At 38.4% G+C, this 15,954-nt stretch overlaps 1 protein-coding gene across 1 annotated transcript in view; it reads left to right on the top strand.

Annotated features, from left to right (window-relative positions):
- The window catches only part of HOMER1 (homer scaffold protein 1), a 95,580-nt gene that overhangs the window by 65,973 nt on the left and 13,653 nt on the right, over positions 1-15,954 (top strand). The window contains exon 6 of the mRNA XM_037374426.1: positions 5,322-5,478. Coding sequence (XP_037230323.1) covers positions 5,322-5,478 — 157 coding nt within the window. The remainder of the gene's footprint in view (positions 1-5,321; positions 5,479-15,954) is intronic.

Here is a 15,954-nt window from a genome sequence, read left to right as displayed (position 1 = left end):
TGAGTTCACTAGAGCTCTTGGATACTACCGTTAACAGAACCAAGTCATTCACAATCCTCTTTTGTTCCCTGACCGTGAAGAGCTGCTCCGTAATGCTCACCAGCAAGGCTGTCAGAAAGGATTCACCCCTTGCAGCCAGCACAGCTAATGCATTGTTACTGGCTGGTTGACATACATCTCCCACGGACTGGTAGTGCGCACTCCACCAGACTCTTGGGCTGCTTCCAATGCGTGCTGCTATTTACAACCTGGGCAACAGCTACAGGGACTCTGCTCTGTTCATATTTGTCAAGTTTTACAGATTTACTTACTACACCAGATGCCATATTTTGTAGTGAAAGTACTCCATTCTCAGCTGAATTTCTCCTCATTTCTGCTATCCCAAGACAGCACCGTCATCATACTGTGATCTGCACTGCAGGTGTGACACCTGAAGAAGTTACATGCTCTTGAATAATTGTAGTTCTTTGAAACCATGACTACGCTATAGTAAGAAATACAGGTTTAAAATTAATTAATTTTATGCAATGATTCCAATACTAAGCTCCATAAAATATTAATAAAGCAGACTTCCTTGCACATTTTATTTATATAGATCTGAAATAAAGCTTAAACCATGTTTTATAGTGTTGGTACTGCATACAACTCGGCAAACAATGAATAAGCAACACTGATTCAAAAAGCAGAAAACATGTCTTGATTTGAACTGCTTTTGTTTCTTTGTTCCATGAAGGCGTCTCTCAAAATAACTTCATTCTGAATGCAACTCATTAAAGTATGTTCCCCGCCCCCTGCCTTCGCAAGCCTTCTCCAACTGGCTAAACATGGTGACTAGAGCTTTTCAGATTAATTTTCCTTAAGTGACCTACTTTGCAGACAAAGATAATCATGCATTTATAGCCTCTGGCACTCTATTCAGGTCACAGATGGACAGATAGCAAAGCTATTCCTCAGTGACTTAGTGGGGTTGTAACTAATCCCCAATGAGAAAGGAGATCAGCCTGATGTTAACTGGTCAGAATGCCTGAAAGTATGGAAGATCATTGACTCCTACTTTAATTATCAGGGGGTGTCACAGTTAGGCTGTATGATACCAGCTAGCAATTATTCTAGGAGTGTTTTGTGTAGTGATTGAATAACTGGATGCCATAGATGTTAAATGTCCAACTTTGAGTCCTTTGCCTTGATGGTGGAGCACCTTGTGGTGTTCTGACTGTGGCCATGTCTGATGTCACACACGTACCAGATACTATGGTCAGCACCAAGGATCACAGACTTTTGCCTGCTAACAAGTCATCTTGTGAACAGTTGTCATTATAAAGATAATTTTCTGTGCAATCAGAACTAAACTTCTGTTATGAAAGTGGTTTTTTTGTATAGCATGATCAGTTGAGCCAATAATACTTGTATTTAGCTGTTATCCGTTAGAGGCTCATTCTCCCTCTTGTCTTTGGCACTAATGTAGTCTATGCAGCAAAGCTTGTTCTCTTTATTTTCAGATGTTCAGAAGTTTCACAAGGGAAATTGCCAGGTTTTATTCTCTGTTAGGGTATTCTTAAAAGTTCGTTGGAGCTTTTCATGCTGACAGGCAGCAAGCAGGAGTGTTAAGGATGTCTTTTTTTAAAGGACCGTCTTGAAATTTAGTGTGCCAGGCAGTCAGTCAGTGATGCTAATTCTGACAGGTCTGAAGAAATAACTGTTAAAATTTTGACACTGCCAGCAAAGGGATGGATGGCTTTCAGAAAAAAATGAAACGTGTATGCAGGTTGAATTCTTGTACCACCGGACTGCTAACATGTATGCCTGTGTTCCCCCACTATGTACATAACAGCCTTGCTCTTTGCACCACAGTGCAAAATTAAAAGGTTTTCTGGTGGAAGTTGCATTGCAGTTTGGATCACTGTGATCACTGAGTAGATGTTCATATCTCATGTGCTTCCTAAAACAAATAATCTCGGAATATGTGAGGAATTATTTGGGTTTGGTTTAGATATTTACAAATGTTAAGAAAAACCAACAGAGCTCTGTGTGTTTCCCATGAAAGAATCTGATGCGTTGAGGGCAAAATCAATTCCTTTTAGCAAAAAGCCTTTCAGACAGGAATTAAGTAAAAAGTTCTAGAGAGAAAGAGTATGCGCAGCCCTCCTGTACCTGACCTGAGGGACTGTAGTGCAGCTGTTCCACCATCAAAATTCTGGCTACAGGCTCTAACAGAACCCTTAGAATTTTCCACACATGACCTTCAGCTTCTGGATCTGTGTGTTCCCCCTCTCGTGTGTTAGTCCCAGCATCTTCCTTTCCAAGGGAGAATTCTCATTGTGTCTGAGCCATGTGTTTCTCAGCGTTTCCTCTGGAAGTATTGACAAATTTGAACCAATGTAGCTCTGCAGATGCAGGCATCAATGAAGATACTTGTAGTCTAGCTTAAGAACGGTCTGTTGTGGGTGTGCTTTTGTCTGGTCCTAAAATAATTAATCTAAATCCAAATAAATCCAGTTTTAATCAAAATAATCCACAAATCATTGTTTCATTGTTTTGGGGTTTTTTTTTTGTTGTTTTTTTTTTTAACTTTGTCAAGAAAGTATTTGAGAAAAGTAAGTCAGTACTGCCAGGATTGGTTGTGGGCTATTTTAATCAAATTATGATTTTATGAAACAAAAAATTATTTGGTTCTGTGTTTCCTGGTATGAGCCATCACACGGTTGTGTTTATGTCAGAGAATGTGGAGTTTTGTAAGAAAAAGGATAAATTTGAATAGTTGGGAAGTCATTGTATATTATCAGATACAAAACCAGACTGATATAACTAATATGTTTCAGTTTTTGTGGAGCCATAGTACAATCTGTAGAAGATAGAGCAGAAATTATTTGTAGAAAAAAAGCAGTACATGCTACAAACAAATAACACCTGCTTTACAATAGACATGTTCATGCCCACTATGTAGATCTCTTAGGGATAAAAAGTATGACTGAGAAATAATAGTGGTGCACTCCTGTTGAAAACAGCCTATTTAAAAATAACCAGCTCCAAAGAAACCTTCTAGCTTTTGAACCAGGGTAGCCGTAGCAGTAATAGAAAAGACATGCTTCATATTTAATGCTGACATTCTAGTATACGAGCAGTAATTTAAGAGCTCTTGACTGTTTTCTTCGGAGGTAGTAAGGGCACTGGACAAAGATGAAGGTGAAACATGCCACAAATTCCCCCTCACGTTATTATTCAGCACTGCCTGAGAGTCTGTCCTCTGGGATCTTCATGGCTTAGAAGTTTACCTTTTATCAGCGTGGGTGTACGCATTATTGCATTGAAAAAAATCCATTCACTTCTCTGTTTGCATATTAAATTAGGATATATAGTAATGAACCAGTTCTCATCCTGTAACTGTCCCAGATACAAAGCTTTTAGTCTGCTGTATTACATCAATATAAAATCTTGTGTGTATATTTCTTCCGTGGGGAAAAATGAGTAGCAAGGCACATCTTGTAAACATGTATAGGCGTCACACGCACAATTTGCTACTAGTCCTGCCATAGCAGGACAGCTAAGAAGAACCACTTCCTTGCGTAAAATGGCTGGAAAGGATATTTGTTTACTATATCAGAACATCAAGGAGGGCTTACAAATATGACAATGAAGTAGATTTTTTTAGCATGTTTTTTACAGAATTTGTCAATCTGCTGTGCCGCTCTAAGTGAAAAGTAAATCTGATTAGAGAAACAGAAGATTAGGCATTGTTACAGGAATTTGTTCTCATCTTCAATATGCAAGCCAGTGTTCCCTGATGAAGTAGGCTTATCATTATTTTAGTTTGGTTGTTTAAGATTTAAAATTTCTGGTGGTGAACTTCTAAACAGTTGAATAGATCATGAAATGCTAGAGTGATTTGAAAGAACCTGTATTCCTTTTCTGAAGGAACTTGTATTGCTGTTCAAAGCACCATATTTGGAAGGAAATGCTGGAGTGTGGAAGAATCAGACATCATGTTTTAGTGAAATGGTAGATGTGATCTGAGTTGGTAATGAATGTTCCTTGGTGGCTGGTTCATTTTCAATACCTAAGAAGCATTCATAGGAGTCACGTGCTTTGGTGGGATGGGCTGTGCATGCGGATGAAGTGGAAAAAAGAAACTTGGTGGACAAAATGGTGGCAGACTGTTTCATTGTTCATATCTACAAAGTTAAACAAAACAATAAGCTTACATGCAAAATAGTAATAATTTATAGTTAAAATAAGCATATTAAAATATTTATTATAATAAATAACTAGACTGTAGTAATTCCTCATAATTCATCACAAACCTATATATAAAACGACATTGGCCAGAGTTACAGGTCTTTGGTTTTCAATGATGCCTGTAATAGTAAGGTAATTAGGTAAAATGAGTTATTTTCTGTATGTAAGTGTAGGTGTGCACCTCACATGCTGTTAGCATTGTACAAGTAAGCATTAACAATCTATTTGCATACTAATATATCCACCTGATGTGTTTGGAATATTTTTCCCTTGCATACTGAGTGCAAAGATAGGGTCTGTGGATGGTGGCAAACTAATTACCTGTGAAAATCAAAGACCTGTGTTTGCTCAGAGAATAATGAATTTATAGGCAGATACTTCCTCTATAGGCTGCTTCAGTAAACCCCAACATCAGCTTCCTCTTTGCAAAAAAGCAGTAGTATCTCTGTGCTCATGCTCCTTGATCTTTAGTCTCTTTGCTGATATTACTGAGGAAGGGCATATTAATGGAATTATGGGGTTGAAATTTGAGATCTTTGAGTTTGCAAGTACAAATTAAATATGGTATTTGATAAAGCATATTTCAGGGATAGCAGGCTTGCGTTAAGACACTAAGCTGTAGTTCCAAAGCACTGTATTAGCTCTCTTTAGTCCAGTTGGTGACAAATCTTTTTCTACTGTATTTTTCATGAAGTAATAGATTTAAAAAGCACTTTAACTCAATATGTATATATTAAAATAGTGATTAATCATATATATATTCTGGAATTACACACTGTTGCTTTTGGGAAGCTGATGTGGATTTCATCATCCTTAATGTTTTATAAAAAAAAAAAACCAAACAAAAATGCTGTTCAGCTGGGAGGGTAGGGGTTCTTTCCCAATAATTATATACATGTATTTTCTGAATGTATTTTTTTGATGATTTGAGCATTTGGATTCTCATTTGGACATTCAGTCTTGGGATTTTTGCATAGTTCTGTTTTTGCTGGATATTTTGGGAAAAAAATAATTATAAGACCTTTTAAATAAATAAAAAAAAAAGAAGAGATTTGGGGGCTCTGACCATTCTCATTCTGTCTGTGCAGTTCGACAATCAGCAAGCATTGGGAGGCAGAACTGGCCACACTCAAGGGTAATAATGCTAAGCTCACAGCAGCCCTGCTGGAGTCCACTGCCAATGTAAAACAATGGAAACAACAGCTTGCTGCGTATCAGGAGGAAGCAGAACGTCTTCATAAGCGGGTAAGTCTAGGCAAACAGCCAGGATCCTTGAGGTGGAAGTACTGGTGACTGTATTCACTCACTTTCAGGTAAAACAAGTAAGTTTATTTTGGGGGCTTTAGGTTAGTCTTTGAGACAGAAATTAATGATTATTTTAAAGCACACAGGGTTCTTCCTCTGGGAAATTCTTTTCTTTGTAACAGTTCTTTTTCTGCAAAGGGTATTGTTGCAGGAAGAGTTATCTAACCTTATGACATGCTTGCCGGCTTTCACTCTTCACTTGATGCCATCACATCTGTTTCAGGACCTTCTTTGTAGCATTACACTTAAGTCCCTCTTGCATTTAAGCCCACAGAAACCCGACACAAAATCTGTAAGTTAAAGAAACCCTGTTGTAGTTTGCACATATAACAAACAGCTTCCTCTCATCCTTGCACCTGAAGAAAACTGAAAGTAGACTCAAAGTCATTATATGCAATTGGAGATCTGCTCCAGCTTTCCTTTCATACAGGAGGAGGTGGGTCCTGTTCTTTTCACTGTAAATTTTGCAGAGGTCATTTGGCAAACCAGAAATTAGTGCTCAGTGGGGGAAGGAATGGCAGTGTTTGAGGGAGGAATAAAGCATGCAGAGTTGAAGGCTGCATTATGAAAACAGGTATACTCATTTCTCTTCTCTTTTCACATGTAACTCTTTATATGTTGTATAGTCTGTTGACCTTCATCCATATAACTTTGTCATTGTATCTTATAACACATTTTTGTGCAAAGTGAAGGCAAGGCTAGCACATGTATGGAGGGAGGATGTCTGATGAAGCTGTATTTTGTTAGTATCAGTTGACTTAGAATCTAAGTATCAGGAGGATGTACTTAGTTAAAAAAATACAAACAAACAAAAGCATTGCTTTTTTGCATGACAACAGGTTTCATGAGTATGCTGACAGAAAGGGAAAGGTCAAGTAGCAAACATTGTGGACCTTTTAATTTGGTTTTGTATGCTGTACTTATGTATATGAAATAAGGTATGGCAATTACAGTTAGCCAGATCCTGCACACTGCAAAGTGTTCTTTCAGACCTGTGCTGGACTGGACTGTACAGACTGTACTCGAGGCTGTTAGTAGTCCCAAGAACAAGCCTTATATGTGCCTGAGAGGGGAGAAATTCAGCAGGCTACATCTAACCTGGGGATGTGGAAGAGTAGCAAGAGTTCTCCTGAGCTTGAGAAACTGGGGGAAATGGCAGGTTGTTGGGGCTGTCCTGTACCTAGACTGACTTGCAGATAAGGATCCTGAATTCCCAGCCAAATGATTTGCTAGGGAAGAATGACAATTTCTGATGGACTGTAACTGTGTGTGCTATAGGTGGCTGGATGAAATGCATGGAGTGTAATTAAAACTCGTGCTTTTTGCAAAGTGCTTTCAGTTGAAGAAACCAGCAGTTTCTGACAAAACTGCTTTGCCTCAGAAACTTTCTAGTTAGGCACAGCTTGTCACGTGTGTTTTAACAGAGGGAGACTTTGGCTTTGTCTGTCATCTCATTTAAGCTTCTCCTTTGGAAGGGTGGGAGTTGTAACCTGTGCTCCAGGTTTATGAATAGATGATTAGTCATTGAGATAAAACTATTTAAATTAAAACCTTATATTAAAATTACTATAGTGCAGACGTTCAGGTGGATTTGACCACCAGATAGACTTTATAGTGAAGAACTCATCACTGAAATGTGGACATAATGAGGTAGCATTCTTCCTAATAAAAGATATTAACAGCTTTTGTTGCAAAGCTGAGCCAATACAGTCCTTGCCTAAGAAGGAAAAACAAAGTAATACATAACAACAGCAGGTTCATTTGCTGTGAGGAGACTCAACCAGACAAGATGGGCAAAGGTCCCCTTTTCTTGACTGTCACTCTCAGTCAAATCTTACAAAATCTGTTACTGGAAAACAGAATTAATGTATATAGGAATTTTTAGCATGTCACTTTGCTTTTGTATGATACTACAGTTAACAGAAGTAGTAATAAGTTCTTGGTCGCTACATTCATTAACAGCTGATGATTTTTTTATGATCTTTGCCCAGTGAATTTCCTGAAATTCTTTTGTTTTCCTGATGGAATGCAAAATCTGATACCATAGGATTGTCTGCACTGTCAGGATGGGATCATGATCACTATTTACATGCCTTTATTAAACGTTTCTGTAATCTGTGACCTCGGGGCTTGTTGATACCTCACACGGAATGAAGGAACACTCTGTCCCTATGTCTCCCTGGGCATGCCTGTCAATTACTAGGGCTCGTTCGTCAGGAGTACTGCCCTCTGTTGGAATTGCTTGTAGAAAAATCCAGACTTGGTCAACCCAATAAATCGAATTCTGTAGGCAAACGTATGCAGACTGTGTAAAAAAAAATAATCAATCTCAATCTGTTATCCATACGATGCAATACATGAGCTCTTCTAACATGCATGCTTGAGGCTGACCTTCCACACTGAAATAGTGCCCCATTTAAAAAAGAAACTGCAAGCTTCTGTCTTACATGGATCGAAAATGTGCTGTTGAAATGGCCAATCCAGAGACTGTTGGTGATGGTACAAGTGGTAGCAAGCAGTGTTAAGTAACTGTGTTGTGTTACCTTCCTGTTCAGTTCATCTGTTACGAAGCTCAGCATAAACGTGTAGCTGCAGTTGATCCAAAAGATGTTCCTCAAACTAGAATCATTCTCACCCGAGATTATGTAGAAGTTATATATCAAGTCAAAGATGGTCATCTTTTTTTCTTGTAATTCTCAGAGGGGCAAAAGCATGGAGTGAGTGTCCCAGTCTTAAGAAAACGAAGGTGTTGAGCTGATTTTGCTTCTGTAAGTGCTTGTCTGTCTTCACAGGATAATCATCTAGATATTCCTGTAGATATACTGTTAGTCAGATGAAATGGACTTCATCCTTAGTTCATAGAATCACAGAATAATTTAGCATGGAGGGGAACTTTGGAGGTTATCTGGTCTAATTTTCCACTGAAAGCAGGGCCAGCTTTGAAGTTCGTTCCAGCTTGAGGGCTGGTTCAGGTTGCTCAGGGCTGTGAATGAAATCTCAAAAAAATGAGTTCTCACAGCCTCTCTGGGCAGCCTGTTCTAATGTTTGACCACCCTTGTCAAATTATTTTTCCTGATTTCTTATCTAATTGAAATTTGCCACGCTGCAACTTGCATCTGTTGCTAGTTCAGAAGAAAAATGGGGGTTGATCCAAAAGAAACTTTGTTGAGAAAAATTAAATAGACTGGATTTTTAGAAATACTCATAGGAAAAATGATTTCAAGGAGAAAGAAAAATTTGGAAATTAGTTTGCATGTTCAATTGTAATGTAGTAGTTGTTTTATATGGAAAAGTTGTCTGTCACAGCATCTTGCCCATTGGAGAAGAATGTGTGTGGATATGTATGCATTGGAGGGATACGCTCACTTACAAGATCATAGCCGTCTATAAAATAGATCAGTCTTCAAAATGAAGAATGGTACTGCTGACATCAGCTGCTATATTTATTTCAATTTAATAATACATTATGTGGTTTATATATAATGTAATTGTGGTATTCAATCCTTAGGTGCTTTAGGTTTATATAAAAGTTTTGGTGCCTGAGTCATCTGTCCGCAAACTACAGTAGACTCGTATCCTCTGTCAGGTGTGGGGTGTGAGGGGAAGTAATGCGTATTGATTAGTAAACTTGGCATTGTTATTTCCATCTTTAGTTTCTTCTTTATATAAATAGCCTTATTTGTAATAAATAGACACTTACATGAAGTGTCCTCTTTATATTAAAAAAAAGACTATTGCTAATACTTTTAGTAGTTGACCTCTTATGATGTTTTTCCACAGTTTGAAATTTGTCATGTTTTATTTACAAAAATCCTTTGATTTTATATTGTATCTTATTCTTTTATCTTCTATTCTTTTCATTCACTGTGTTAAACAGTGCAGTCTCGTGCAGCATTTGCTGTAAACTTTGCTTTTTAAGTTGTTTTATATTATTTTAAGCCCAACTTTTTTTATTTTATAATTGTTTTCAAATTTGACTGAAATAGATTGTTTCACATTGTTAGCTTCTAAAAATACAGAAACAAAGCTGAAATGCCCCTTTCTTTGACTGCATTTTTTAAAAATAATTTAATTTATTATTTACCATTTCTGATAAAGCGTAAGATTTACTCATCTATAGTTTGGTTTTTCGTATTAACCTACATCTGTTTGCTTTCTCTGAGGACTTTATGTTCCTTTTTCCAGTTGTTCTCTGCATTAATAATGCCTAAAGCTGAGGTGAAAGGGAATACAGATTCAGTGTGGCTGAGTGCAAAGTTCTCAATAAATTAAAGTGTTATGCTCTGTTCTGATATATTGTGAGCTTAAATCAGAAATACTGTACTTTGGTATTTTGTCAGACATATTTTTTACAAGTGTGCTAAATGACTGTATGGACTTCTTCTAAAATACAGAGATAATAGTTCTGGAAAGATGTGATGCCAAGTCAAGAGCCTAACTGGGAACTCACAGCCTTTTCTCCTCTAATCTGTTCAGAAGCTACTTAGCAACAAGGATTTCCCCTAAATGGGGTTGGGGAGCACTCCTGCACACCTTGCATCACTTTTTGAAGTCAGGAGGCATTCACAAATTTAGAACAGCCCAGTAGCAGAAAGAAAAACCCTGACGTGAGCTACTTTAGAATAGCATTGATACTAACATTAATCCTGATACCACAAAAAGGAAGGGATTGAATGGTGTGAATTATGGGAAGTAACACAAAGTTCTGCCTTTGTCACGTTAAAAATGAAAATGATGGATTCTTTTTTCTTGCATGCTAACTGCTAAAGTAAATCATTCTATGACACTGGGCAATAGCACAGAGTAATAACACCAGTGCATAATGGTAAGAGCTGCAGTCCTTGAAGACCATTCATCTGCAGGAAAAGACATCTAAGATAAAAAGGGATGAAGGGAAATGATCAAGCTCTTGGGTATTCCTGAAAGAACCCAGAGGTAAACTCTTGAATCTAGCTTACTATTTTACTAGGATTTCCTAGGAATTAAGGTAAAATTAGCCTGTTATGTTCTGGTTCTTTTATTCAATGAATGGAATAAGTATGAAGTCATCAAAACAACGTGACAAATAATGAGCCCAGATTTCACTACTTGTTAAAAGAAATTTTAAAGTGGATATTAAAATGCATGAGAATATAGGAATAAGGCCATGGTAATTTTATTGAGTTATTTCTGTGCTTCTTAAAGAAAACACAATCTGTAAAGCAGTTACTAAAGTCCACAAGAAGTATGGAATGCTATATAGGCCATCTGCTCAGATTACCTATAGAAAACCTTTGCAGACCCTTTAGCGGTCACCTGCACATTTCCACCAGCTGCATTAATAACAGTAACTAAAACTAAATTTTGAACATGCAGGTGTGATGAAGATGCTTGTTGAATCAGAGCCCATACTGTGGGCTTCATACTTGCTAGAAGTCTTACTAGCACCAGTGTGGGACTATCATGAGTAACTGGTTTTATGAGGCTAGGGAGGCACATTATCTAAAAGTGGAAATATGAGAGATGGTGACAGAAAGTGTAGTAACAAAAAATTTATGAATGGAGTTTGGATTAAAAATTTATTGGCAATGTACCTTTTTTATGTGATGCCTATCTCTTGTCATCCTCCCTTTAAGACTGCATCCCTCCTACCCCGCTGAACAACACAAATTTATGTTATATTTAAATTCAGTTTAATTGATTAAAGAAAAAAGTTATCCAAGAATTAACTTCCTTCAAAAGGTACTTTAAATAGCATGTGGCTAGATAGCAGCTTGCTACCATTTGTTTATAATGAAAATAGATTGTTTATAATGAAAAAGTATTTTGCAGGGTAGGTATGGGTAGCTTGGAAATTTAATCAAAACAGTGGGATTATAATTTCGTTAGTACCTGTCTATGCATTTATTTAAAAGAAATGTGTGTGCAGATGGACAAATTCTGAGTGCACAAAAAATGGTCAATGAAGTCCATATATTTACATATGCAGTCCTTTCATCTGGAATTGCAAGCAAACTCTTGCTGCACTAGAAACTCCTGAAAAGGCAAAAAAAAGGGCAGCTCTTGCCCAAGTGAGGTCATAATGTTAAATATCGACCAAGTTTTCAAGAGACATTCTGCAGAGTATTAGGGTTTTCTATGACATAGTAGGATCTGGAAAGACTAATTATTCTAACTGTGATAATCGAGTTTTTAGAAGACGTATGGGAATATAGTGACTTTTTTATTTTTGAAATTGCAATCCTGCCTTAAAAAAGAGTTTATGTTTCAGAGCAGGCTGGAATTATCTGCATAAGGTTGGTTATCCTTCTTGCAGTGGAACTAGTTTCTAATAAAAAGAAATCCAGGGTAATATTTTAAAAATCCTTGAGAAACTGCTACAGATGGTTCCATGCAGAAACCTTCTTTGCATGGCATTAGGGGAGGTCAAAGGAAAATACAAGCATTTTATTTTAGGGAATATGTATGTTTTTTTCACATGTACATTTTTGCTCCTCCAATATCCATTTCAGCTATGATAAGTGCCGTATTTTTTTTGGAATGGTAAATGTTGTCAGTCTTGATGTTAGACTATCACAGGATTTCCTAGGACAGGATTTATGTATGATGAATATATGGTGAACTGAAGGCAAAGTCTTTTCTGTCTTCTTCCATTTGTCTTGATTTGTTTTTACAGCAGATTTGCATTTAGGACCAAGATTATTTCATTAGGGTTTTTTTTTTTTCCTGGGAATACACTTTCATGGAATGTGTCATATACAAGATTATAATTTGCAAAAAACCCCAAGCCACCAACCAAACTACTGTCAGAGTACTCTGAGAAAGGGGCAAAAATTAAAAATTCAGGGAAGGGTTTCTCCTCCTCATTTCATTTTTCTACAAAACCTAAGAACAGTGTTAAGATCCATTTATCTGCAAGTTATAAAAAGAATACTTTGTGCAGGCATGCCACAAAAGTCTGCTGTAATCAAAGCTCTATAGAATGAAATATATCCTGTAATTCCAAAACTGCTGGAGAATGAGGAAGTTAATGGATTTAAATCCTCAGGATTAAAGGATAACATACCTGTACTGTGTTTGCTATTGCATGTATTTAATCAGCTGGCCAGGTAGCAGGAAGAAGTATTTGCTAATTATGTTGCAGTGAAAGAGATGTTCCCTGAAGTTAGTATTAGCTTTATCAGTTGCAAATAATAATGCATGGCTGAAGCTTAAAGCATTGATTTTAGTAAACCTTGTATTTTCAAATATTCCTACTGCAGTTTCATCACTTTCTTCACAAAAATCAAGCAGATGATGAATTATTCCTTTTTCATCTCTGTAGACATGACTAACTGTGGAAAACATTTTGATATTTCCATGGCTTGAGGCATCTGTGTCCACAGAGAAAAATGTGTCCTTTGCAGCAAAATCTTCAATTGTTTTCTCTGTTGAAAAATGTAATATGTTGTTGGTAATTCACAAAACTCCTTCCTGCCCCCAGGTTACCATTTTATCTATGGGTAAATCATGGAAAACGACAATAATTAATTTGCTGTCAGAAGTGATGTATATGAATAATACTATGCTGTGCTTTTTGTTATTTCAGCAGCAACCTTGAAAAGCAATTCTCCTTGTTTTCTGCATTTTCACATTTCTTAGCACCAAAAACCTTTCCAAAGTTTTTTTTTATTTTTGAAAGCTATACTGGAATTATTTTTATGACTGGCTTGTTGTGTGCTGTCTTGCATCGTACTGCCCATCATGAAGAACTGAGAAGCTTCTTCTACATAAATTATGTGCAACATTATGCAGTTATTCCTGGCTTTGCTGAGCCATGCAACATCATTTCTTTTCTCCTTGTGGAAAGCAAAGAGCTCTTTTTTCTTCGTAGGATGTTCATCTTGAATTATTGATGGAATAATGTTGTCCCAGTCACAGTTATGATCCATTTAGGGATGTAACTCAGTCAGCTAAAAATACATAATTAATACCTAAATTCTGTCTTTTATGTGAGCACTCTGCCTGTTCATCCCTGTAGCCTAGGCTAGTAGACCTTGGATGTTGCATTCCACAGTAAATAGAAGAGATAAAAATACCTTTAGGAAACAACAGATTAATTTTGTCAGGCTTAGAAACCAGGCTAAACCTACACTGAAAATATGTTGGCAATATAGGTAAAAAAATGGATGGCCAGGTTTAAAGATTGGTGGGGAATGCAGTTACATCCAGCTGGCGGCCGGTCACCAGTGGTGTTCCCCAGGGCTCAGTACTGGGGCCAGCTCTGTTCAGTATCTTTATCGGCGCTCTGGACGAGGGGATCGAGTGCACCCTCAGTAAGTTTGCAGATGACACCAAGCTGGGCAGCAGCGCTGATCTGCGGGAGGGCAGGAGGCTCTGCAGAGGGGTCTGGACATGCCGGACCGATGGGCCGAGGGCAGCTGGATGAGGTTCAAGAAGGCTCCGTGCCGGGTCCTGCACCTGGGTCACACCAGCCCCACACAGCGCTACAGGCTGGGGCAGAGCGGCTGGAAAGGGCCTGGTGGGAAAGGGCCTGGGGGTGCTGGTCGGCAGCCGGCTGGGCAGGAGCCAGCAGTGTGCCCAGGTGGCCAAGGAGGCCAGCAGCACCCTGGCTTGTGTCAGGAGCAGTGTGGCCAGCAGGGCAAGGGAAGGGACTGTCCCCCTGCACTGGGCACTGGTGAGGCTGCACCTCGAACCCTGTGTTCAGGTTTGGGCCCCTCACTGCAGGAGGGACGTAGAGGGGCTGCAGCGTGTCCAGGGAAGGGCCACAGGGCTGGGGAAGGGTCTGGAGCACAAGGCTTGTGAGGAGCAGCTGAGGGAACTGGGGCTGTTCAGCCTGGAGGAGGCTCAGGGGGGACCTTATTGCTCTCTGCAGCTGCCTGAGAGGAGGATGGAGGCAGGTGGGGGTGGGTCTCTTCTCCCAGATGACGAGTGACAGGATGAGAGGAAACAGCCTCAAGTTGTGCCAGAGGAGGTTTAGATTGGGTATTAGGAAAAAAATATTCACTGAAAGGATATTGAAGCATTGGAACAGTCTGCCCTGGGAAGTGGTTGAGTCCCTGGAGGCATTTTAAAGATATGTAGGTGTGGCGCTTCAGGGCATGGTTTAGTGGTGGACTTGGCAGTGTTAGGTTAACAGTTGGACTGGATGATCTTTAAGGTCTTTTCAACCTAAATGATTCTACCTTTCTGTATTCTGAGCTGCCTTTCGTCGCATTTCTTCAGCAGTGGAAGTAATTTTTGTATGAAGTTTAGAAGGAATTTAATGATTTGTTGGTACTGAATTTAATATGCTGAATAAAAAACTATTCTTCTTTGAGATCAGAAATATACAGTTATCTCAGGGAAATGCTTTGAAAAAATGAATCAACCTGCAGCAAATATAGTGCAGATTCATTCAGTCAATAATTGCTTGAGGAAGGTGACCACTCGAAATATTTCTGTCATTCCCACTTCATTGCTTCTGTCTAACTGAAGTTTTTGCTTGCGAAGTAGTTGTCTGTGTTGGGGTTCAATGCAATCTCGTCTCTTGGTTTCTTTGTGATCTGATGTGTTTTCTTTGAGAGATTCTTCAGTCTTCTGAAGCTTTGGGCAGTTACTGTCTTAAGCTCACACCAAGGGTGTTACTCCTTGTTATGTTATGTGGCCCAAAGCCTCACTCCTCTGGTTTTCCCAGCAGCCGAGTGTACACTGGCTGTCTGCTGCAATGGAAACTTCTGCCTAGCATCCTCCTCTATTAATATGCTGTTGACCCTAGATTAAAATTTGCATAAAACTCCAGAATGGCCTCTGCTGAGAAGGTCTGGGCTCTGCCAGAACAAGTTGCTTTGCTGTCTTATTTCAGCCGATGTATTTCTAATGAAGTATGCAGTTAGGTATTACACCAGCCATATACTCAAAGAGTTAGCTCATTAAGTAGTCACTAAAAAGCCCTTTCAGATTTCTTTTCCCTACATACAATCCTTACGTGGATGATAATTGCAAAATAAAGAAGCAGAAACTAAGAACAATTTTTTTTTATTTATTTTTTAGTCTCAAATATGAAGCCATAGTATTAACTTTTTTTCAGATATGCAAGTCAGTGCAGTCTTATGATAGTACAATAGAACCTTGTTTAATCAGTTATTGTTCCAAGACTGTTCTTTCAGTCTCAATTCTATCCTGGAAACAAGGCTTAATCACAGGTACATTGCTCAACGTTGTTGTTCAAAGGCTTGAATGATTGATTGAGCCTTGCTTTTAAACACAAAACACTGAATGAGATGTCCCTGAAAATAGCATGTGGGAGGGTCAGACTAAAGCATTTTAGCTTCCTTTTATGTCCTCTTCTGTGCATAATGCATAAACAGTTATTTTTAATGATTTTTGGACCATTGGTCATGAGAAAAATAAATTCAACTTGAAACAAGGAAATAGAGCAAGTAAATGCTATCCAGA

Source organism: Falco rusticolus, chromosome Z, assembly GCF_015220075.1.
Source record: "Falco rusticolus isolate bFalRus1 chromosome Z, bFalRus1.pri, whole genome shotgun sequence".
Lineage (NCBI taxonomy): Eukaryota > Metazoa > Chordata > Aves > Falconiformes > Falconidae > Falco > Falco rusticolus.
Note: the sequence above shows the minus strand (reverse complement) of the source record. Positions and strands in the feature narration are given on the sequence as shown.